Genomic DNA, 25,228 nt, shown 5'->3' with positions numbered 1-25,228 from the left:
ATTGTTTCCTCAAAGTATTCTAGTTCTCTAGATTCTAGATCCGTCAGGGATGTATATTATCACCACTGCTGTTCAACATATACTCGAAATCTTTCAAGAAGCAGTGGATGATGTTAAAGCCGGAATTCTAATTACCGGAGTATCATCACTATCTATAAAAAACGCAGACGACACTGTGGTATTCGCTGACAATTCCGAATGCCCCCAGGAGTTAATGAATATAATCACAGAAGTAAGTCAGAGATATGGACTTTCACTAAACACTAAGAAATCAAAATGTAATGATATCTAAGAAGGAACAGCAATTTGGTCAAATCAGTGTAAACGGTCAACAAATATAAAGAGTAAAAATATACCTACACTTACCTTGGTACGAACGTCAATAAAAATTGGTACCATTCTATAGAAATCAAATGTAGGATAGATAAAGCAAGATCTGCATTTCAAAAAATGGCTAAGCTATTCAAATGTTATGATTTATCAATATCCATAAAAGTAATCAGGTTAGTACGATGTTATATCTTTCATATACTGTTGTACGGAGTTGAGTCATGGACTCTCACAGACTGCATCTGCAAGAAAATTGAGGCTTTCGAAATGTGGCTTTATCGTCGAATCCTAAAGATATATTATACCGATATTGTTACTAATCGGGGTGTTCTGTTTAGAGTGTAAAAAGAAAAACAGCTGTCATCCACAATAAAAATAGTCACAATCGAATACCTCGGTCACATCATGAGGAACAGCTAGAAATATGGACTGCTGCAACTAATCTTATAGGGAAAAGAAGAAGGAAAACTAGGACCAGGAAGACGAAGGATTTCCTGGCTGAAAAATCTATATACGTGGTTCAAAACAACAACCACAAATCTTTTCAGAGCAGCAGTGTGCAAAGCACAGATTGTCATGATTCTAGTTCTCCCCGTTTACCTTCTAATAGTGTTTCTTAGATTTCTGGTTTTTCTTTTATTTTGCCTACCATCGTTGCGATATACACACACCCAAACTTATATGGAATCATCATGTATTTCAAAGTAATATTTATTTCTTTTGAAAAACTAGTTATTGTTGCGAAGATTAAAGGTTTTTATTGAAAATAAACAAATATAAAAGACAATCAGATAGTACAGCCCGGTACGGTATAGATTATTTGCTTGAGTTGCAAGTTGAACGAAAATAAATAAACTAACTTTTGCGTACAAAAACGAAAGTATGCCTCATGTGGGGTTATAGAACTTACAACGAGAAAAGATTATTGGTCTTGTGGAGAAAGTAATGTTCTCAGATGGACATAGCTGCAGAGCTAGGCGTAATACAGGGCGTTCTGTCCAAAACATATGCTAGGTAACAAGAACTAGAAAATCTCAAAAATAAAGCAAGGGAAAGTAGCCAAAGGTAATAACGGGTCTCCACGATTGTTTAATTGTCCAATTAGCTGGAAGACACCCAACCATTTCTCACCTGCAGCTCCAAAGGCAGCTTTTGGAAGCTACAGGTGTAACTGTTTCAGTTGAAACGATAAGAAGAAGAGTTCGTACCAAGAAGTATACAGCAGGAGACAGTTATGGGTTCCCGAGTTATCCAGGTAGCACAAGATTGATCGCCTAAATTGGTGTCTTCACCACCAAAACTGGAACATTGGGAATTGACAAAATGTGCTATTTTCAAAAACAGTCAGGATTTAATGTAATCAGATGGAAAATCAGATAACCCACGAAATCGTGTACTTAGAGGTCAAAGAAGACAAGCAAGAACGAAAACTGTCAGATATGTTCACAAATATACAAGGGAAAGTGTAATGTTCTGGAGAGGAATTGTGATCCGTAAAAGAACTCCTTTAATTTTCATCCAATCAACTTAAACTGCTCACAGGTATGTTGATAACCTGTAGTCAGGCTCTGGAGAGGTGAAACAGGAGAAAATTTAATTTTATTGCATGATATTGGACCTCTACATACCATTAGAGTGACTACAGACATCACTGAAGCAGATGGTATCCCTTGTTTGGAGTGGCCTGCTTGCTCACCCGAGCTTAATCCTATAGCGTATTTGTGGGATATGCTTAAAAGAAAAATTAGAGCTCGCCGCTGCTCTTAAAGCTGCTTTTAAAGGATGGAGCAACCTGCCACAACAAAATGTTGATAATTTGATTAGTAGCGTGCTCACGCAAACTGAAGCTTGCATAAGGACTAGAGGTGATAACACTGACTACCACAAAATACAAAAAAAAAATAAATAAAAACAAGTTAAACATTATTCATTTTACATTGAAATTGTGTATGCTATTGACTTTAAAACAACTACTTTCAATTTGTTTGTTAAATACTTTATTATTTTATTTAATTGTTATGTATTTGTTATTAAATTGCTTTAAAATAAATATTGTTTGACGTCGTGTCTTCATTTTTTTAAATTCGCACGGAATAGTAAGAAATATTAGATGATTCCATATAAGTTTGGGTGTGTGTATATACTAGATATAAAATTTAATCTTAATGCTAGATTTTATTTTTCTTTAGGTCAACTGAAGTGGATTCACCGATGGGCATAAATATTGGCGAACTAACCTTGAAGAAGAATCCTGCTATTTTGGTTTTAGCTCCGCGTTTCCGTTTGTTGAGATTACTTCATTATCGTCAACAAGATGGCAATCTTTCAACGATAGATGCTTTATTGGGATCTGCCGTAATCTTACCACGGTTTGACGATGTGGACTATTTCGATTCTGACCAGATAAAGCAGGTGGCAGACTGTTTGTTTCACTCTGCTAATTGGTTTAGAGAACTGATCAGTGGATTTGTTACCCAAAAAGATAAGAAGTTACGGATGCGCGTTATACAAAGATTAGGGGTATGTCCTGACTTAATTATTTTTCTATTTTTTATTTTTATTTGCTCTTTAATTGATGGAAATCTATTATATAAAAAAAATATATTTTTGAAAAATTTCCGTTCTGTTCCTTATGGCGGATTTCCGCCAAAAACTGAAACAAAATCAACTCTTGTTTCCATCAAGCGAACTATGTTTTGTTCGAGTATTGTTTTTGATTATCGATGTTTTTCCACTGGTTGTCACAAAGTCAAAGTACAGTTTTTTCTTCAATAACAAATCAATCAGCATATTTAGAGAAGATTTTCTATTCTTGAATGTGTCTAGTCGATACTAAATTCCTTAGAGAAAAGGCATTTCTGTCATAGTCATGCATAAAACTCATTGCGTTACAACCAAACAATTTGGGTGTAAAACTCTGTCTTGCGCCAAATTTTTTCATTCTCTCTCTCTCTCTCTCTCTCTCTCTCTCTCTCTCTCTTTCTCTCTAGTTCCATCCCACCTTGTGGGTTATTGGACGCTATTGCGTTTCTTGGCCAAAACTATAAGATTGCTGACTGGCCAGATCAGCGCATCATTTTTTTTATCGTTCTTCCTTTCGGGCAAAACATGGCGGCCGACGATGATTGTGTGTCGGAAGATGGTGATAAAAATAATAAAAATAGTGGCAATATGAAATGTTGTAATACAAAATAGTGCTCAGTATGTGTGTGTATAAATTGTTTATCGATTTATCACCAAAGTTGCGCAAAAAGGTGTCCAGAAATCAAGTTTTTGGATGAAACTAAAATAACATGTTGTCAAGTGGTGAAAAAACCGGACGACAAAAACGGTAAACAATTAGTGTTAGCAGTTGAAAACAAGTATTTAAGGGAACTGGTCGATGAAGTAAAGGATAAAAATAAAATGTTAGCCCTAAATAACGAATTATTGTTAGATATGATTAGGAGATTGGAACATGAAAATGCTAATCTCAAATGTAAACAAACTTTCGCGGAAGTGGCTACTACACCTATCAGCAGTGTACCAACTTTTATCAAACAAGTGCCTCCAAGAAGTGTACAATCAAATATAAGAAAACCAAACGTTTTACCAATGAAACATGAACAAGGTAAGAAGGAACCTCAAAAAAGGTAAATAGCGAACAAAAGGAAAATGTTAGCGAAGGTGCATCCGCAGAAGAACGTGAAGACACTAGAGAAGAATTTCAAACAGTGGTTAGAAGAAAACGACAAAGAAAAAACATAGGTACGGGGAATAGTTTCAATGATAAAGAATTTGAGTTCTCAGGAGGGGAGCGTAAAGTATCATCATCATCATCATTGGCTCGACAGCCCTTTCTGGGTCTTGGCCTGTTCCAGGATTCTTCTCCACTCTGATCTGTTTCGTGCATTTTTTCTCCAGTTTTTTATTTTTAAGGTTTTTATATCATTTTCTATTTGTTCTAAATATCTCAGCTTCGGTCTTCCTCTTGTTCTTTTTCCTACTGGCATCTGTTTGAATATTTTGTTTGGTATTTCGCCTTCTTCCGTTCTTTCTACATGTCCCATCCAACGCAGCCGTCCTATTTTAATGAATGTTATGATATCTGGATCCTGGTATATTTCGTATAGTTCAAAGTTGTACCTTCTTCGCCAAATTCCATTTTCCTTTGTGCCCTTTTATATGTGTCGCAAGATTTTTCTTTCAAAGGTGGCTAACAATGTTTCCTCTCTTTTAGTGAGTGTCCAAGTTTCTGAGCCGTATGTGAGTACCGATCTTATTAGGGTTTTGTATATTTGGCATTTTATTTTCCTTGCGACGTTGTCTGTTGCCGAATTAAGTAATATAGATTGTTGCCGAATTATCTTAGCAGCCGAATTAAGCCATGATAACTTTTATTGGCAATAAATATTCGCCTCTTCACTTCCTCTGCTACGTTATTATCAGATGTGACTAGGGATCCCAAGTATGTAAAGTTTTTTACCCCCTCAATGTTGTATTCTCCTATTGTTATATTTTGTGGCTGCCTTATTTCTGTGTTTTTACTTACCTGCATATATTTTGTTTTGTTCTGGTTGATTTTCAGGCCACTATTTTGTGCAGCTCGTTCTATTTGATTGAATGCCTCTATCATTTCTCTTCTTGATCTTGCGATTATGTCAACATCATCTGCAAATGCTAGTATTTGCGTAAAGTATGGCTCTACATAAATAGAGTAAAAAGGGCCGCAACTGAAGAGGTGATTAAACAGTATATTAAAAATAACGTGGAGTTTGAAAGCGAAATAGTACAAGTGAAGGAATTACCATCGGATGAAAATCGATTAAAAGCGTTTGTCGTAACAGCATCTCTCAAGAAAAAAGATATTTTATATGATCCATCTTTTTGGCCTAGTGGTGTAGGAATAAGTCGTTTCGATTTTAACCGTCACAAGGATTTTCTAAGTGGGGGGAATTTTGCAGTACTGTAAAAAATAATCACCCAAAAGTGACACAAAAAAAAATTTCAAAACAGTAAATTAATTTAGTTTTTTATGTTGTCGAATATTTCGCTCTGCGTATATGTATGTGTCTATGTATATATGTATGTACAATTTTCGAAATAAATATTCTTATTATTCTTATTATTATTCCTTTCACGTTGGTATTGTGAAATTGTTTTTAATTTTCCGTTTAATTTCTATCCAGTTGGTGTCAAAAAATTGAGCCATTTCTTTGTAGGGAATCCATTTTTTTAATTATATTTTTAAAGTTGCCATTTGTTGGGTACCACAAATTTCTATGGTTCCGGATGGAATCTAGTAAGACACATATTTCTTCATTAGTCCACTACTTTTTGGAAACTGCCACCTTCACAAATGATCTATTAAGTTTCCTTTAGATTTTCTTTTTCTGCCCATCGTCTGTAATATACTGTCGGTTATCCTTGGTTTTTTCTTTTCTGTTATTTTCGGTCGCGGGTATTGGTTTAACACTCTCCCAATGTCTTCTGTTTATTTGTATTTGTTGTTTTGTATCATTATCTCGTACATAGTTGTTTGAAATCATATCTTATAGTATTAGGGTTTGTGTAGTTTTTTTAAGTTTTAAACGAAAATTACCGATGGGTGGCTTATGGTTGGACTTAATATATGTACATGCCTCTTAATATGAAAACCTTGACTTTATTTTCAGCTGCTCTGAATAGTTGGCTTGATGGAAGACCAAATCAATCTCCACAAAGTTGTTTAACCAAGAAGTTCTGCTTTTATCCCGTCTTCTTACCACATGTCCAAGTTATTATTAAAGTTTTTTCTTTTTGAGTGTGTTCGTACATTAGTTTTCTTCTTTTGTAGCTAATCTTTTATGTAAATTTTCACTTACACGGGTACAGTATTTGTATTTTCCATTTTGGTAATAGTAATCTTTATCAAAATATCTTGTAAATCTTGTAAATTCTTGATCCATTTCTTAAATTTACCGAATTTATTATATTTTGACGTTTTGTAGTTTGCCTAATGTGTAAAAAAATGTAAAATTGCTGTATCATAGATAAATATCCTTCGAACAACTTCTATGTTAACAAAAATTTCGCTTTTTCAGAATTTACTTGAAGTGGAAAGTAATCTTAGTAAATGCTTAGCCCAATCTCCGAATCACAAATTTCCTGCTAGTTACTTCGATCTACATCAAGAAGCAAACAAAAATGTTATCGTAAAAAGCGACACGAGAGCCAAAAATCCCAAGAAAAAAGTTAAAACGTCCGCCACCGTTGAAGCAGATGATACAGTGAATTCGACTATCGCCACACAAAGTAATAAGCGAAAAGCGTCTACATCGAAAGTATCAAGCAGCGTAGAACATAAGATCCATTTTAGAGATTTGGACACTGATGCAGTATTATTACTTAAGGTAGGTTATTTATATTTCTTCTTGAATTATTTTACACTTCTCAACAATTGAAGTGGATATTATGAAAATGTGTATTTTATTTTTTGTTCATAAGGTCAAATAGAAAAATGGAGTGATATAAATAAAGATTTATTTTTACTTCGTATTTTCATACAGATGAACCGAAAGAAAGAAATTCTTTAAGAAAAAAAAAATAGAAAATAAACAAAAATTGTAAAATAAACAACCTAAAATTTCTATTCCTGCTCAATTTCTAATATCCCGAAAAGAAAAATTAATAGTGTGTAGGTCCACCTCTGTGTCGCCTTAGCGCTCTAACTCTATTTGGAAGACCTCTTATTAAATTATTGATGAACTGCTGCGGTATACGTTCCCAAATCGCGCGTAATGTATTGGCCAACTGATCTAAGGTTTGGGGCGGTTGAAGGAGCCTGTTTTGTTGCCTAGACATTTCGACAAAAACATGTTCAATGCAATTCATATCAGGTGAACACGGTGGCCACTCCATTATTGTAATGCCATGAGCTTATATACACTCGTTGACAATTCTTGCACGGTGAGGGCGAGCATTATCATCAATCAGAACAAATTGTTCGCCTATTGCACCAAAAAATGGAACAACTATTGGTACTATGACTCTGTCTCGATATCGTGTAGCAGTCATTGTCTCATTAATTAAGACGACTAAGTCCGTGCGACCGTCAAAACATATGCCTCCCCACACGCAAACGGATCCACCTCCAAAAAGAGTGGTTGGGACTCTCAGATTTTCATTGTAACGCTGTCCTCTTTCCCTCCACACCAATATTCGGCCATCATTCGTATACAAACGAAATCTGGACTCGTCAGTAAAGAGACAATTCCACCAATTTTTGAAATTCCACTGATAGTGTTCCATCGCCCAGCGATATCTGCATGCACGCTGCTCCCTAGTTAGTCGTGGATAGGTACCGCGCCGTCTAGCCCTTAAAGTGGATGCATGTAACCGTCTTCTGGCAGTTTGACTGGAAATCGCTCGTCCAGTAGCATGCCTGAAGATACTGTTAATTCTGGAAGCCGTGAATGTTGGGTTTCTTCTTGCCGTCAGAACTACAAAACGGTCTTGCCGACGAGTTGTAGATCGTTCTCTTCCTCCTCCATGCCTGTATGTTGTAGATAGAGTTGCTACATACCGATTCAATGCACGACTTATCACACTTTGCGACACATTTAGCCTCATAGCAACCTCTTGTTGAGTTATGCCTTGTTGGATCCAACGAACTAATTGCTCGAGCTGCACTAGTTCTAAACGTCTTTGCGGCATAATGTTTTTGTGATAAATAGATTTCTTGACTTACTGACAACTGGTAAAGCCAAAACAAGCACTTTTATACGAATGATATATTCATGTTTGGAACAACATTTCTCTCTTTGTACGAGATAAGGGCCGATAAGAATAGGGAGAAAAAAACCACATGCAATAAATATTGGCAATAAAGATAGCATATAGAGTTACAGGCAATTATTTTAAAAATAGTTTTATATGTTAATTTTAGGAATTTTAAAATTATCCACTTCAATTGTTGAGTAGTGTACTTTCGTTGCCGATTATGAAGTTTAGAATAATAGCATATAATAATAACTAAAACTTACTTTTCCTATAACTTCTGTCAGTATCGTCAAACATGCCTGGCAACTAATAGCAGGACGAATTATGTTATGGATTTGATCAAATATTTACTGTCTTTAATGGAAATTAACAAAAATTTTAATTGAAAATACGTTAAGTTTGATGCTTGGATTCTCAATTTGGAAATATTATTTTTCAAAGGTATGTTAAGAACAATTTCCGAAGTAGAAATTGAAACTTCAAAGTAAACGTATTTTTGGCTAAAATTATGGTTAATTTACTATTTCTCTTGGAATATAATTATAATATATCTCTTAAAAGTCCCAATTTTACTTTAAAATAAGTTTATTTGACTTTTCGATTTTTACTTATCGTTTTCAAAACACAAAACATTAATAAATTACATAAATTTTGTTTTTGATGTTGGGTAAAAAATTCTTCTAATAATATCGACAATTCAGACATATTTTAGATTTTAAACTAGGGTGTCCTGAAAAGATTGGCCATAAATTATACCACAGATTCTGTGGTCAAAAATAGGTTGATTGAAGCCCCACTTACCTATATACAATGATGCACACAAAAAAAGTTACAGCCCTTTGAAGTTACAAAATGAAAATCGTTTTTTTTTCATATATCGAAAACTTTTAGAGATTTTTATTGAAAATGGACATGTGGCATTCTCATGGCAACAGCATCTTATGAGAATTTTATGAGAGTTTTGTTCAATTAAACCCTCCCCCCCCCCCAAACTTTTGTATACGTTCCAATTAAATTATTATTGTGGCACCATTCGTTAAATACAATGTTTTTAAAACTTTTTTGCCTCTTATTACTTTTTCGATAAGCCAGTGTTTATCGAGATATTTTAAAAATATTTGTCGAATTTACCACATATTTGTATATGGTAAGTACGATTATAGAGACCTGTTAATAATCTGAAAATTTATTTGTAATTTGCATTTTCAGGTATATTTTAAAAAAGAAGCCACATCTCGATAAAAAGTGACAACAAAAAAACACTAAGAGGCAAAAAAAGTTTTAAAAACACCGTGTTTAACTAATGGTACCACAATAATATTTTAATTGGAACGTACACAAACATTTGGGGGGTTTAAAGGAACAAAACAGCCATACAATTTTCATGTAAATATATTAAAAAAGAAGCCGCATCTCGATAAAAACTGGCTTATCGAAAAAATACTGAGGGCAAAAAAGTTTTAAAAACGTTGTGTTTAACTGACGAATAATTAATTACTTTAAGGGAACAAAACCCTCATTAAATTTTTATGGGGTGGACAAATTTCACTATAATTTTGTTTTAAGATGTACCTGCCATAAGAATGATACGTGTTCATTTTCAATAAAAAAATTCTAATAGTTTTCTAATCTATAATAAAAAAAAATGGATTTTCATTTTGTAATTTTAAAGGGCTGTAACTTTATTTAAAAACAGATATGTACTAAGGTAAGTTAGGTTCAATCGAACTATTTTTGACCCCAGAATGTGCGGTATAATTTATTTATGACTAATCTTTTCGGGACACCCTGTATATTGTCAATAGTTTTGAGCTTTATCTGCATTATTAGCGAATATATTTATGGAAGATTTCGAAACAAATATTATTTTTAAACAAAATTTAAAACTCACAGTATGGTGAGTCTATATGAGTATAGATCAGAGTCGTTGGATACATTTCTGAATAATATAAACGATAAAGAAGAGACAATAACATTTACCGTTGAAAAGGAGTATAATAACACACTACCTTTCCTCGATGTTTTAATTTCAAAGGATACTGGATATGAGATGCAGGTGTATAAAAAACCAACACACACCAACAGATATCTAAATTACAAATCATCACAACATCAATATTAAAAAAGGAATTCTTAAATCTTGATACGATAGAGCCAAAATTACTTGTAACGAAAATTCTTTTTTAGAGGACAAACATTTGTTAAACATGAATGAAACAGAACAACTTAGAACGGGATCCTATAACGTTCGCAAGAAATAATCGAAAGGCCATATTGAGAACACATAATCTACCATACAAAGAAGCGGATCTAATTATGTTAAATGTAACGAATTGTGTCACAAATTCCTCGGTAGAATGCAGTAGGATCTGGTTACCCAATATTAAAAGAGGAAATCCATAGAAAGAAAATATCACTACATATGTATTTTCATTTATGTTTTTAAAACAACATACATGTAAAATCAGAGTTTGATGTTAATATTGAGAGTAGATGTCGGGATAGTACCATGAGGTTTTTCCTGGTTTTCCCTCATGATTTACTTGGGATCACTAAGGAGAATTTTACTGTCATCATTGCATGTTGTTGCTTTATTAAAGACAAATCAAATGGTATGATTTTTCTGACGGTATTCTCAAGTTAAAGTTGAGTTCAAGCAGTCGAATGAACTATCTTCCAGTAAAGTCGCCCCAGGAACGCAATTCAAAAATATTGACAATGTCATAATATTTTAAAGTCATCTACTTTAAAATCTATAATATATGTCTGAAATATCAGTATGAATGAGTCAAATAAAATTAAATTAATTAACAAAATTGTTTAATTTATTAACGTTTTGTATTTTGAGAACGTCATAATATTTATTTTAAAGTAATAAATTTTGGAAACGTCAAATAAATTTATTTTAAAGTAATATCCGAATCCACGATATTTTGAGCATCCGTCTGTAGTACCTCAAACTGTTCTAACTTCGGTATTTGTTTAACGTACAGCTTTTCATCCCATACAACATAGCTTCAGAAAAATATTAATTTCAAAAAGAACCAGTCATGTTCTCAATTATGAAAAAAAATTGTTGGTGTTTTTACAAACGACAGATATTATTTATTGTGATTTATATTTCGGTAATCATTATTTTGTGTATTGATATTATACACTCACTGGCACAAAATTACGCCACCCAAAATTTTTGATTAAGTTTGACAATTTATAACTTTAGTATTTGTACCCCGATTTTCAACATTCTTGCATCAGTTTGTAGGTACATGTTTTCATGTCGTTTATTATTATTCCGGTAACAAAAGATTTTTGCTTAGATTGCATTATACGGGGGTTAATAGAAACGTTGTATTTTCTCCTAACTTTAAAAAATTCTGTGGAAAAATACTCTGTGGAGAGCTGATTTTGTTACATACTCCTTTTGTATTATCCTGGAGATATTCCTAAGATTTTGTTTTTTGAATTATCCGAATATCTCTTTTCTTTTAAGAGTTGTAAATGAAAACACTGCTTTGAAGATTTATTTAATTAAAAATATCAAACGCACTAAAATTAACAACACAAAACAAAATTAACAACAAAACAATTCAATAGTGGGTATGTCCACCTCTCGCTGCAACGACTGCTCGCAATCTGTTTGGCATCGAATAAAGATGTTGTTCCAGAAACATAATATTAATTTTAAAATATATAAAATAATAAAAAAAAATTAATAACCATCTTCAATTTCGTTGCAAAACGAAAATACAGCCGAACCATATTCTAGTCCAATCAGAGAGTGCATCAAGCACCTCTACCGGTTTCGAAACTTATTAATCTCTCATCAGGAGGCACATATGCTGCTCTCTCTGATCCAACCAAAACAAACCCCAGCGTGCAGTCCCGGATTGCAACGAACGAAATGGCATAGATGCCCTAGCGGCAACTGCTAACAAAAAGACTAAGTTTTCACTCTAATGGAATGTAAAACAACATAATGCTATTCTACATCCCACCAGAATGAAAACAATGGGAACCTTCTCTGGTTACACCTCCGAGGCTTCTACAATTTGCAAGCCATACGGATACTGAGACTAAGGAAGATGAGGGAATTCTACAATTTACAATTCACGTCCCATCTGCTCAGCGCGGTAAAGTTCCAACGAGAATGGTTCCCTACGTACTCCAATCAGAGTAAATGTAAATCAAAAATGAATAACCATCTTCAATTTCGTTGCAAAACGTTGCAAAAATAATAAAAATATTTAATTTTAATTTACATTAATCTTTTTCTTAGTGTAAAATCATTATTTGCTCTAATTTCTTGTAAGCTCGTCAGCCTCCGGCTAATAAAACATATAATAAATAATATGTCACACAACGCAGTAGTAGTCATTCTTACTCACATCAGACTAGATCGTCTCTCGCGTTCCGCGATAGTTTTCACATAAAAACGCGGGCATTTTCACTAATTATATTTTCAAATTATCACGACAGAAAAGGTCTTTTGATTCATTCATAGTGCAAACGGCGACGGCCATGTTGAGCCTCACGTTTAAATCTCTAATTATACAGTGCTAGTCAAAAGTCCGTACCCCCCTCATATCTTTTGAACGGTTATACCTATAATAGTGAAATTTGGGAGAAAATAAACAGAAGTAAGCTTCTTAACTAGTTATGACAAGTGACTTAATAGTGACAGGTGACGTTACAGAGCCACTGTGACCGATAATTTTAAATGGGACCTTATGGCAAGTGATACCTCGTTTGAACGGTATTTAAAATACCTATTCAGTCATACTATTTTTTTTTGGGGTTTAAGTTTATTTTGATTTTGGTGAATAAATTAAATAAATATAATATTGTAGTTTCGAATTTAATTAATAAAAATTCAAATGTCCGCTTATGGATTTTTTGTCAAAAATGTTGACGTTTTTTAATTCTCTAGTAGTTTTCACGTCAACGTCAACCTGTTTGACAAGTAATTATAGGCGGAATTTTGAATTTGTATTAATTAAATGCGAAACTACAATTTTATATTTATTTCATTTGTACATCAAATTTAGCTTAAACTCAAACAAAATTAGTATGACTGAATTAGGTATTTTCAATACCTTTCAAACGAGGTATCACTTGCCATAAGGTCCCATTTAAAATTATCGCTCACAGTGGCTCTGTAACGTCATCTGTCACTATTACGTCACCTGTCATGACTAGTTAAGAAGCTTACGTCCGTTTATTTCCTCCCTCCAAATTTCACTATTATAGGTATAACCGTTCAAAAGATACGAGGGGGGGTACGGACTTTTGACTAGCACTGTATAATATAAAAATCGTAAATAAAAAGTTGTGTATTCTTTCTTTGCTGTATATTCTGTGACCTCATCCATTCTTCAACCTGTAAGAACCATCCCTACTGGCAACACAGTCCTCACAAGTCCTTTGCAGTAAGGCCTGAAATAACAAACAATTCAGCTCTTTAATGTGGGTAGCGCAGCAAAAAGGCTACCCCAGATGTGTTATCCTTACCTGGGGAATAGCCCGATATTCCTCTACCAGAGCCATAACTTTACCCAATTTTCTGGAGGCCTAGGAGAGAATAACTAATTTTAATTCATCCCATAAATGCTCAATAGGATTGAGATCTGGGCTGCATGCAGGCCATTCTAACCTTATCAGTCCAACCTCTATTTAAGATATTTATGTTTATGAGTCAGTGTTTTTATTTGCAAAAAATTGTACAGCTCTTACAAGAAAAAAGATATTCGGATAATTCAAAAAGTAAAATTTTAAGGAATATCTCCAGGATAATATAAAAAGGAGTATGTAACAAAATCAGCCCTCCAATCTATCCACAGAATTTTTTAAAATTAGGAGAAAATACAATGCTTCCATTCACCCTCGTATAATGCCATCCAAGCAAAAAATTTTAGTTACCGAAATAGAAACAAACGACTCCAAAACATGTACCTATAAACTGATGCAAGAATCTTGAAAATCGGAGTACAAATAATAAAATTATAAATTGTCAAACTTAATCAAAACTTTTGGATGGCGGAATTTTGTGACAATTAGTGTACATGTACATTGTTTTACTAACTTGGTTTGGTTTTAGAGTGTCATTTTTTCTTTCATTCAAACAATGTAATAATGGTTCTTGACGAATTTATACTCATCTAAACTATATTTATATCTAAAATTAACAACCTTTAGGTTTTTATTAAATTTCATTGTAATGTTTATTTATTTCAGTATCCTTTGTCTCTTTCTGACGAGAGTAGCCCAACCCCTTCACAGGCAGCTACGCTACAGCTTGAAGAGTTAAAATTTTTGCTGAAAGACTTGGTTTTAAAGTTAACAATCACTACTCAGAGTAAAAACGCAGGGTTATCCCATTTGAATGAAGTTATACCTCTTCATATCATAACGGACGTTGGATACGTGCTCCCGAATTTGGACTTGCATCTCAGGGTAAGTAAGACTGGTAATAATTCCTATTCTTTCTCGAAACCCCTTATTTCGCCTCAGGGGTGTCACAAAGGATAATTAAGATACAAATATTATGTTTGTTTATGAACGCAAAAGCAATACAGCAATGAAATAAATTGGATTTTTTTTTATAACAGAACGGATTTACGATCAAGATTTACCATAAGTTAATACGAGGGTTATCTTTAGTTTTGCGTATAGCCATATACGCCAGTCAATGGGAGCAAAAATAGGATATTACCTCCGAATTCTATCCTACTGCATGGATTTTAATGAAATTTTGGGCCTAGCCTCTACTTATCTCCTAATTCAAAGCCTACCCTATGCCGATGTGTGCTTTTATCTTGGGGGTGGTTCCCACGGGTCTCCGGGGTAGAAAATTTCTTGGTTAAAATAACCACGAAAGTGGCTAGAGAACTTAATTGTAAGCAAAAACTGCTCAATAATTTTTTTTTGAAAACTCAATATTTTTTGAGCTAGTCGTGGTTGAAAATTGGCCATTTTCATTGAAACATAACACCTTTTCGAACGGTTTTTTGCAAATATCTTAAAAACTATGTATCCAACTAAAAAAACTGTGTGTCCACGGATAGGGTGCCCAAGAGGAAAAACTTTCTTATTTTGAATTTTAGCGAAAAATGTCATTCTTGATAAAAAGTTTTGCTTGTTCTAAAACCTCATAAAACGAAATAAAATTCAAGTTTTTCAAAACCTGCTTAATCTTGTAGCCTATTTTATGTAAATTTCCTATACATTTTTGCACTAAGTTCCAAATCGTAACAATAATCTAGTGTTGCTAAGCTACAATGTTGCCTAAGCTACAATGCACTTAGCTTAGTAACTGTCAACTCCGATAAATAATTTGTAAATTGTCATTTTTTTCGACAATGTTAAGGCGTTCAAAAAAAATTATGATTGGATGCTTAACATTTTCTTGTCGAAAAAGAATGACAATTCGCAAATTATTTATCGGACTTGACAGTTACTAAGCTACATTGTAGCTTAGCAACACTAGATTATTGTTATGATTTCGAACTTGGTGCAAAAATTTATAGGGATTTGCATAAAATTGGCTAAAAAATTAAAACAGGTTTTGAAAAACTTGAATTTTATTTCGTTTTATGGGGTTTTAGGACAAGCAAAAAATTTTATCAAGAATGACATTTTTTGCTAAAACTGAAAATAAGAAAGTTTTTCCTCTTGGGCACCCCATCCGTGGACACACTGTATAAAACATTTTTGTAGCTTATAAAAAACCAAAGAGACTAGTTCCTTCATAAATCTTCTAGTTATAATATAAAAAGAGATATGGTAGGTGAAAATAGTTTTTTGGTGCATGCTCAAATCGTTGTATTCAACTTGAAATAACAGACAAACGGTCGATTTTAGGGGTATAATGTTACCAACACTTTTTGTAGTGCTTAAAAAGATCTTTAAAATGAGCAATATGTCGATCTAGAGTTAGCTGGGGTGCAGTCGATCGACAAATTTAGTGGATTTGCGATTTGCGGTCGCTGGTTCGAGTCTCAGCTAGGTCACGAAATTAATAAAAGGCCAACGCCCTAGTATAAAACTCAATAGAGTCTACGGTTTGGTCTGGAATAAACTGGCGTCTGACCGGCCTATGGAGGAGCGGTACGGCAAGGGATAAGGGCTTGCGGCTTGGTGATACTCCTCCATAGATCCCTACCGAAGGGCATTGACGCCTAACAACGGTGTATATATATATATATATATATATATATATATATATATATATATATATATATATATATATATATATATATATATATATAAAATGAGCAATATTAAAGTTATATTGCATTCAAACTAAGCGAGATATGCTGAAAAAAATTGATGATTAATGTATTTTAACAAAAAATGAGAAGTATACTTAACCTCTCATCCACCAGAATTTGAATGCATCATTTTACTTCTATAATACCTTTTATTATAGTATTATGGACGGGTTCAAAAAGTTGGACGGGTTAAAAATGAATGGTTTTTGAAAAAAAAATAAGATCAATTTATAGAGAGCATTTTTAGATTTCCTTAAAAATCTTATTTTTCTACATGTAACTTGAAAATTATAAGAGATACAATAATGAAACATAAAACAAAATTTTTACTCAACAAAATCCTACATTTTTGTGTGGTACCTTTTTTCGTATCTCTTATCATTTTCGAGTTACATGGAGAAAAAGGAAGATTCTTAAGAAAATTTAAAAATGCGCTCTATAATTTGATCTTATTTTTTTCAAAAAATATCTATTTTAAACCCGTCTAACTTTTTGAACATAGAAATAACACTATAATAAGAAGTATTATAGAAGGAAAACGATGCATTTAAATTCCATTAGTCATCAATTTTTTTGCAGCATATATCGCTTACTTTGAATGTAATGGACATTTAATGTGGCTCATTCTAAAGGTCTTTTATAGGTAGCATTATACAACTAAAATCGACCGTTTCTCATTTATTTCAAGTTGAATACACCGATTTCAGCATGCACCAAAAAAACAAACTCTTCTCACCTACCATATCTCTTTTTGTAATATAACTAGAAGATATATGAAGGAACGAATATCTTTGTTTTTTATAAGCTACAAAAATGTTTTGTATAGTTTTTTTCGTTAGATGCATAGCTTTTAAGGTATTCGCAAAAAACCGCCCGAAAAGGTGTCATTTTTCAATGAAAACGGCCAATTTTCAACCACGAATAACTCAAAATTTATTGAGTTATCAAAAAAAAATTATTGAACAGTTTTTGCTTAGAATTAGGTTCTCTAGGCACTTCCGTAGTTATTTTAACCAAAAAATTTTACACCCCCGAGAAGGGGTGGGAACCACCCCTAAGATAAAAGCGCACATCGACATAGGGTAGACTTTGTTTCTTGAGCTATTCTCTACTTATTGTGAAAATATCAAATAAATCGATGTAGTAGGATGGAATTCGGAGCCAAATAACCTCATTGACTGCGCTAATAATAAAGACAAAAGATATAATAGACTTAAAGTACTTTATTGCTTTTCAAAATATGTCCCACCAATATCGATACAATTTTGCATACGTTCAAACCAATTGGTAAATCAGTTATTCCAGTCTTCAGTTAACCTCTGCAAAATCGCTGTTTTAAAGTAACCGTTCTTCAATCTTCTAAAGCAATAATTATTGTTGCCACATGCCCAGATTTTGACACAAAAGTTGCGACCATTTTCTTTGACACACGTCTGTTGGTTTTTACCGGATCGGTTTATTTTCCAGTTCGTAGGAGTAAATCCAAGATTCATCGCCACTAACAATACTATAAACGATTTTTGAGCTTTTCTTATTGAACCTTCCAATGTTTTTCGACACCAATTGACGCGAACCGCTTTTTGCTCTCCTGTGAGCAAATGAGGGAAACGAACTTCGTAACACCCAGTTCTTCATGTAGGATATTTTGGATCGAGGCCTTTGAAATGCGAGGCCTTTGAAATGCGCAAAGATGCCTCTACTGGTATGTTACACGGCGGTCATCCTTAATTAGCTGACGAACCGCATCCATGTTTTGCTGTGTGACTGCTGTTTTGGGCAGACCTGACCTGGATTCGTCGCCGAGACTGGAGCGACCACGTTGAAATTCGCAATCATCATTATCATCATCCAACCAATTCATGTCCACTGCTGGACATAGGTCTCCCCCAATTGTTTCCACACTTCACAGTTTTGTGCTGATTGTTGCCAGTTTTTACTAATCCGCCCGATATCATCTGTCCATCGTGTAGGCGGCCTTCCTCTACTGCGTTTATCTTCTCTTGGTCTCCACTCCATCAGCTTTTGTGTCCATCTTGAATCTTTCAGCCTGGCGACGTGTCCTGCCCAGTTCCATTTGAGCCTGGTGATACGCTCTGTAACATCTGCGATACCGGTTCTTTGTCCGAGATCTTCATTTCTTATTTTATCCCGTAGGGTTACACCCAGCATGGATGCGCCTTTGAGCAACCCGCATTTTCGACCCTGTTGCCTTGGTTAGAGTCAGTGACACATTGATCAAACACTTGTCTTTTCAAACCGATCGGTATACTGCTCCTAAATATGTCTCTCAGAGCTCCGTAGGCTGCCCAAGCAAGAGTTAATCTTCTTTTTATTTCGCACGTTTGGTTATCTCTGCCAATTCTAATTTCATGACCCAAGTAAATGAACTTTTCCACTAGTTCTACTTCTTGTTCACGTATAATCAGCTGTCCGCTAGTAATCAGATTAGTCATACATTTAGTTGTAGAAAAGTTCATTTTCAGACCTATTTTCCAGCAGATAGCGTCTAACTCATTTAGCATTTCCTTTACTTCTCCTAGGTCATCAGTTATAAGGACTATGTCATCTGCAAAAGAGCATCTTAAAGGCATATTCCAGAACAGTTATGAATAGTTTTGGCGAGAGTGTGTCGCCTTGTCTTACGCCGCGTTCTATGCTTATTTGTTTGGTTTTATCATGTAACTTAACACTCAAATTCTCAATACCAGCGGGAAATAGTTGACTGGTGTGATGCTTCATTCCCAAACACAGAAAACATTTCAGCGAGACATTGCTGTTGGGACAATCGAATTGATCGAAAATGTTCTCGGCTAAGATCCATTTTTCAACCGACTTGCTAATTTCAAAAATTCACTGTATCCACATGACTTATATCGCTATGAAACTCTGGATTTATGTCAGCAAAACATTGAGGTTACATTTGTGTCTGAAGGTTTTATTGGTGGCCTCTATGCGTCCCTCTAAGCCCTAAGCGACTATAATATATGCAAAACTAAAAAGACAAACCTCATATTTATCAAATATACTCAAAAGGTAATTATAAAATTATGTTTAATATATATTATAGAGAGATTCCCAGTTCTAATCCCAGTTTTATTTTATAAGAAATTTTGTCATCAATTTTGTCATTTTCCTATAATAAAGGTAATATTATTTGTAGGTAATCGTTGATAAATTAAATAAACTTCTAGAAGAAACAGACGGTAGAACTGATCTAGCAGAAATGTTTTCACCAACAGCTATAAATTATAAAACATGTTTTGGTTTAATTTTGGAATCTTTGTTGTTGATATTCAGCTGGACAGGCTTCCAACATTATAGTAATCTAGAGGTAAGTTAAATTGATTTAACATACTGAAGTTTAATTTAATATCCTTAAGTTTCACAAACGGTGCTGGTAGTACGCGACTGCAAATTGTAGTGATTCGATCAGAGGTGGGTGATATAGGTATACACATGTGTATGTGTATAGCGCATACATTTTATTAAATTTATGGTTGTACAATGGTTAGGACAATGAATTGATCATCCCTCTCTGGCATTACACGTTCAGGACCCGAACCTGGTCGTCGACTATAGTTACGTCTCCTGGTATCGACGGTAAGCCCTTGAAACTGCAGACTGCGTCATAAGGAGGCGACGGGCGACATTCCTCGGACTATAGCGCTCTCTAAATTATGCAATTACCTAAGCCGCCTTCCTAGTGAAGTATATATACATTTATAAAATATTCACTTACTGCAGTTCGAAGTATAAACACACGTCAACGTTTAAAAAGCGACTGAGAAGATCACCGGCAAATTCATAGAGGTTTAAATTACGTAGAACATGCCCGTTACATTGTTTGCTGCATTCCCTATGACATACAGAAGTTTGGCAAATTTTATAACATGTTTAGTCCATTCTTTCACGGTTTTTGCTCTAAATTTTAAAGAACCGCTTGGATTGACATGAAATTTGGCATACGTATAGCTTACATGTCAAAGAAACAAAGTGATATTGTGCCGATGTGTGCTTTTGCCCTGGGGGTGACTTTCACCCCCTCTTGGGGGTGAAAAATATATGTGCAAAATAAGTCCGGAAATGGGTAAACTGACTAATTTTAAGTAACTTTTGTTCTATAGAGCTTTTTCGCCAAGTCAACACTTTTCGAGTTATTTGCGAGTGAATATGTTAATTTTTCAACAAAATAACCACATTTTTAGACGGTTTTTCGCAAATAACTCAAAAAGTAAGTATTTTGTCGAAAAAAAACGTTCTTAGCAAAAATATAGCCTATAAAAAAGTAAAAAAAATGGTGTACACGTTAGGTCTCTGGATCTCGTAGAACCAGAGTTATAGCCAATGAAAAATAGATTCATATTCACCAAATTTCAAATAGAATATTTTGACGTGAAATATTCAAAAAATTAAGCACTTTTTGGGAAAAAACCCATTATAACTTTTTTAAAGTGTTTAAGCTTTATTTCTGTTTTTACAAAAAGTTTCTAGCATTAAATTTAAGCAAGTTACGCTCAAAATAAAGTTGGTCCCTTTTGTTTTTGCAAAAAAAAAAATCGGGAAGACCACCCCCTTATTAGCAACTTAAATGAAATTAATCGTTACCGCTCCACAAATTATTTTACTTATGTTGTCTTTATATGGTCTGTAAGTTTCATCGACTTAAAGTGCTTATTTTTGAAAAAATTTGGTTTCAAAGTAAAATTTTTAAAAATTTAAATTTTGAAAATATGCTTTTTTTCAAAATAACTTAAAAATTGTTAGAGATACAAAAAGTCTCGAAAATCAAAAAAAGTCAGATTTGCTTTTCTGAATATCATGTATTTTTTGTTTTTCTGTTAGACAAAAATTGATTGAGATTTGGTGTTTCTAAATTTGCATACATTCGTGATCAGTGACTCGTTCAACCCCTTTTAACTACAGCCCTTTCAATAATAAGGACTCTGAGCCGATGAAACTTACAGATCATATAAACAATATATACACGAGTCAAGAAACTTGTGAAGTCGTAACGATTAAGTTCATTTAAGATACTAATTGGGGGGTGATTTTCTCTATTTTTTTACCAAAACCAAAAGGGACTAACTTTATTTTGAGCGTAACTTGTTTAATTTTGATGCTAGAATTTTTTTTTATAAAACAAAAATGAAGCTTTTTTTAAACACTTTAAATAAGTTGTAATGAGTTTTCCCCGAAATGTGCTTCATTTTTGGTTATTTCACGTTAAAGTATTCCATTTGGAATTTGACGAATATGAACCTATTTTTCATTAGCTATAACTCTGCTTCTACTAGGTGTAGAAACGTGATATGTACATCATTTTTTTAAATTTTTTACAGGCTATATTTTTGCTTAGAATGTTTTTTCGACAAAATACTTACTATTTGAGTTATTTGCGAAAAACCGTCTAAAAGCGTGGTTATTTTGTTGAAAAAATGAGCATATTCACTGCCAAATAACTCGAAAAGTATTGACTTAGTGAAAAAACTCTATAGAACAAAAGTTACTTAAAATTAGCCAGTTTATCCATTTCCTGACTTTATTTGGACGAATATTTTTCACCCACAAGAGGGGGTGAAAACCACCCCCAGGGCAAAAGCACATATCGGCACAATATCACTTTTTTTTTCTTTGACTTCTTAGCTATGTGTATGCCAAATTTCATGTCAATCTAAGCGGTTCTTTAAAATTGAGAGGTTTTGCAATATTTTACCGTTAAAGAACGGACTAGTTGCCAATTTGCATAAAACAATTATTTTTTGGAAGCTTTATAATAGACAACATTTTTTTGCATTGTTTAATTCAAAGAGGGACAACATGAAATTACTAAGCATAAACTACAATTCATTAAATGTGTCGATTTTTTTGGTTGCAGGTGTAGAAGTATAGTTTAATTTTTTTTTATTCTGCTTTGAACTTGTTTTAGGTACTTAAAAATATGCTTAAGAGTATGCGTTCAACGGAACAATCACAGTCACTCCATTCAGCACATCGTCTTATCATAGAACTAATCAACAGGCTTTCTGGTTATCACGAACAATGCCTAGAACTATCTCATGCTGTATATTTATTAAAAACCATGGAAGCTCTTTACGCCATAACGACACCTAGTCCTGATATTCAGAAGAAAATATCGGCAGTCGCTGAAAAACTGCTTTCAAGACGTTGGTATAATTCTAAAGGTATACCAGAAAGCGGAAGAAACTGTTATCTGAATATAGACGTTTTGGTTAAAACTTATCTGTCTAGTGCTGATGTAGAAACGCTCACGGGATTGATTGGAACTTTGCAAGAACAAATTGAAAGTCTGGTTTCCAAAGAGGATTATTTACAGATGCTAAATAGCATTGATAAGCCGAACTTCCATGTGCTTTACAACGGATTGTGCAGCGCATTAGTTAACAGGTAAGTCAGTCTAAGTAAAAGTAATAACTTGTAAGTACAGTGGAACCCCGATAAGTCGGCCTCCGATAACCCGGAAGTCCGGCTAACCCGGAACAATTTTCATGAGACAAAACAAACATTTTTTCACTTTGACGGAGTTTTTTACCAAGAAATAAACAATACTGTATACAACTGTACGTAATTTAGATATACTGTGCATATGTATTTCATGTTTTTGCAATTGTGTATTTGTTTATTATTTGTATGTATTTTATTAATTTTTACCATATTCTCCGGTTAACCCGGATTTTCGATAAGCCGGATCGACCGCGGTCACGATTAATCCGACTTATCGAGGTTCCACTGTATAAGTTTTGCATATTAACATCATATTGGTGAAATAAAAATTATATTTTTAATTAACTGTTTAACCGAAAAGTAATAGTATATTAAGTATGGAGAACGGTAAGGGTTTTATACCGATCGAAGACAATTGTTTGGAGGAGCAGCGGAGCGACGACTCCAATTATTGTCTGAGATCGGTTACCCTTAACGTTCGACATGCTTATAACGTTTTTTGCACGATTGATACCATTATAAATTATAAAATTAAACATTTTCGTCATATTGACTAGTTTCATTCATTTTATCAAGATAGATACTTTGGTTGTTAGGTAGTAACTAGGGTGCATAACAACAATGGAGAATTGAGTTTTTATTTAGTTGTCAATAATTTTAAGTACAATTTTGATTATTATAAATTAAAATATGAGCGAAAGTGAATTTGAAGAAATTGAACGGGCTTGGGAAGAAGGGTGTTCCGCAATTATTTCCGAAAAATCCAAAATCCGTTATCAAAATACCTACCAAAGTTTTAAAAAATGGTGCGAAGGCAAGAATTTAAGAATTGAAGAAAAGACTCTATTGGCATATTTCGTTCAAAGACATATGCAGTTGAAAGCTCCTGGAAGCCTCTGGGCAGAATATTCAATGATTAAATCCACCGTTTTTCTTTATGATGGCATTGATATTTCCAAGTTTTCAACTTTGATCGCGTATTTGAAGAGAAAAAATGTTGGCTATAGGCCTAAGAAAGCGAGCATTTTTACACGGGAGCAATTTGAAAAATTTCTGATGGAAGCACCGGATGAAGAATTTCTAGTTCACAAGGTAATATAAGTGGGATTTCATTAAATAATTTAACAAATTGTACCATAAGTTTCAATATTAATAAATAATTCGTTAGTTTTCTTTATTCTTTCAAAAAATAAATTAAAATTAAGAGATTTTTTAACTCGACGGTAAGTGAATTATTTACCGTCGAGTTGGAGTACTTACCGTCGAGTTGGATTACTTACCGTCGAGTTGCTAGTAAATGTCACCTACTGACGTAAAATCTGTCACGGTAAACAGTCAAAAATGATCAATCGTGCAAAAAAGATGGTTTTTGCTTGTTTTCGATTCAGAGGGATGCACAATCCCTGGACAGCTGTTTCTGCCTTATAGGCTTACTCAGCAGAGCAGCGTGAACATCTCTGAAGCGAAACCCAGCTAGCCCATCTATTTAAGGGAAATTTCAAAGATCATTGAAATCCCCATTGGGACGCAATTAAGCGACATCTCTAAAGGCCGTGATCGACAGGCGAGTAAAACCGCGGTTTTGTGGGTCGTCGGTAAGGCTCGCCAGTGTATCATTACAATACGGCGGTTTTATATACCGACGAGCCTGGCTCGCGACTCGTCAGTTTGTTTTATTTTTTACTTGGCTCGTCGTTCAAAACCGCGCGTGTATCACGGCTGGCGAGCCAAGCCGGCAGTTTTCGGCGACCGTTGAAGTGAAAAGACCAGTTTTTAATCATGGATATGCGAACTCTCAGCCACAACTCTGTAAAAGAATTTATATATTGCTCACGAGACTGTTCTTGTTTATGGAAATGTACATCGCCAGAGTGCAAAAACAAAGCAGTTCGACTTAGGTACTGCATATGTTAAACTATTAAATATGGTAAAAACATGAACCTAACTCAACTAGAGCCGATGTCAAGAAAAAAATTCAATCATTGCGAGTTTCCTACAGGAAAGAAAGCACCAACCAGCCGCGAGTAAAACCGTCGTTCTTAAAACCGCGGTAGTATTATGGCTCGCACGTCGATCACCCACTTTAAAGTTACTTTATACATTATATGCACATATAAGCCACGTATATGCATAATGTGGCACTTAAGACAAGTATAAATGCCTATTTGTGTCTCTTTTTTTATTTTTATTTAATCAGTTAAGCCCATTCGTACCTTTCGGTGTTGGGCTGTTTACAACTAGTTCAATATCTACATTTCAATACATTTTAATAATTATACAAAACTTTTATTTTAACAATACAATTTTAATAAATATAAATTACTTATATGACCCATTTTTCTGTCCATATGTTTTAATCTTGTGGTGCTTCTTTGATACTTCTTTTCCATGCTGTTCTATTTTGAGCCAATTGTTTTACCATACTCCAT

At 34.0% G+C, this 25,228-nt stretch overlaps 2 protein-coding genes across 7 annotated transcripts in view; one reads left to right on the top strand and one right to left on the bottom strand.

Annotated features, from left to right (window-relative positions):
* LOC114343271 (heat shock protein 75 kDa, mitochondrial) overlaps positions 1-25,228 on the bottom strand; it is a 331,103-nt gene that overhangs the window by 97,429 nt on the left and 208,446 nt on the right. The window lies entirely within an intron of this gene.
* LOC126886997 (Fanconi anemia group D2 protein) overlaps positions 1-25,228 on the top strand; it is a 262,663-nt gene that overhangs the window by 62,951 nt on the left and 174,484 nt on the right. The window contains exons 7-11 of one of the 2 annotated variants that reach the window (XM_050654270.1): positions 2,520-2,850; positions 6,393-6,701; positions 14,302-14,520; positions 19,498-19,668; positions 22,264-22,742. The exons of the other annotated variant lie outside the window; for it this stretch is intronic. Of the exons in view, the coding sequence (XP_050510227.1) occupies positions 2,520-2,850; positions 6,393-6,701; positions 14,302-14,520; positions 19,498-19,668; positions 22,264-22,742 (1,509 nt within the window). The remainder of the gene's footprint in view (positions 1-2,519; positions 2,851-6,392; positions 6,702-14,301; positions 14,521-19,497; positions 19,669-22,263; positions 22,743-25,228) is intronic. 2 annotated transcript variants of the gene reach the window in all.

The sequence above is a fragment of the Diabrotica virgifera genome, chromosome 6, assembly GCF_917563875.1.
Source record: "Diabrotica virgifera virgifera chromosome 6, PGI_DIABVI_V3a".
NCBI lineage: Eukaryota > Metazoa > Arthropoda > Insecta > Coleoptera > Chrysomelidae > Diabrotica > Diabrotica virgifera.
Note: the sequence above shows the minus strand (reverse complement) of the source record. Positions and strands in the feature narration are given on the sequence as shown.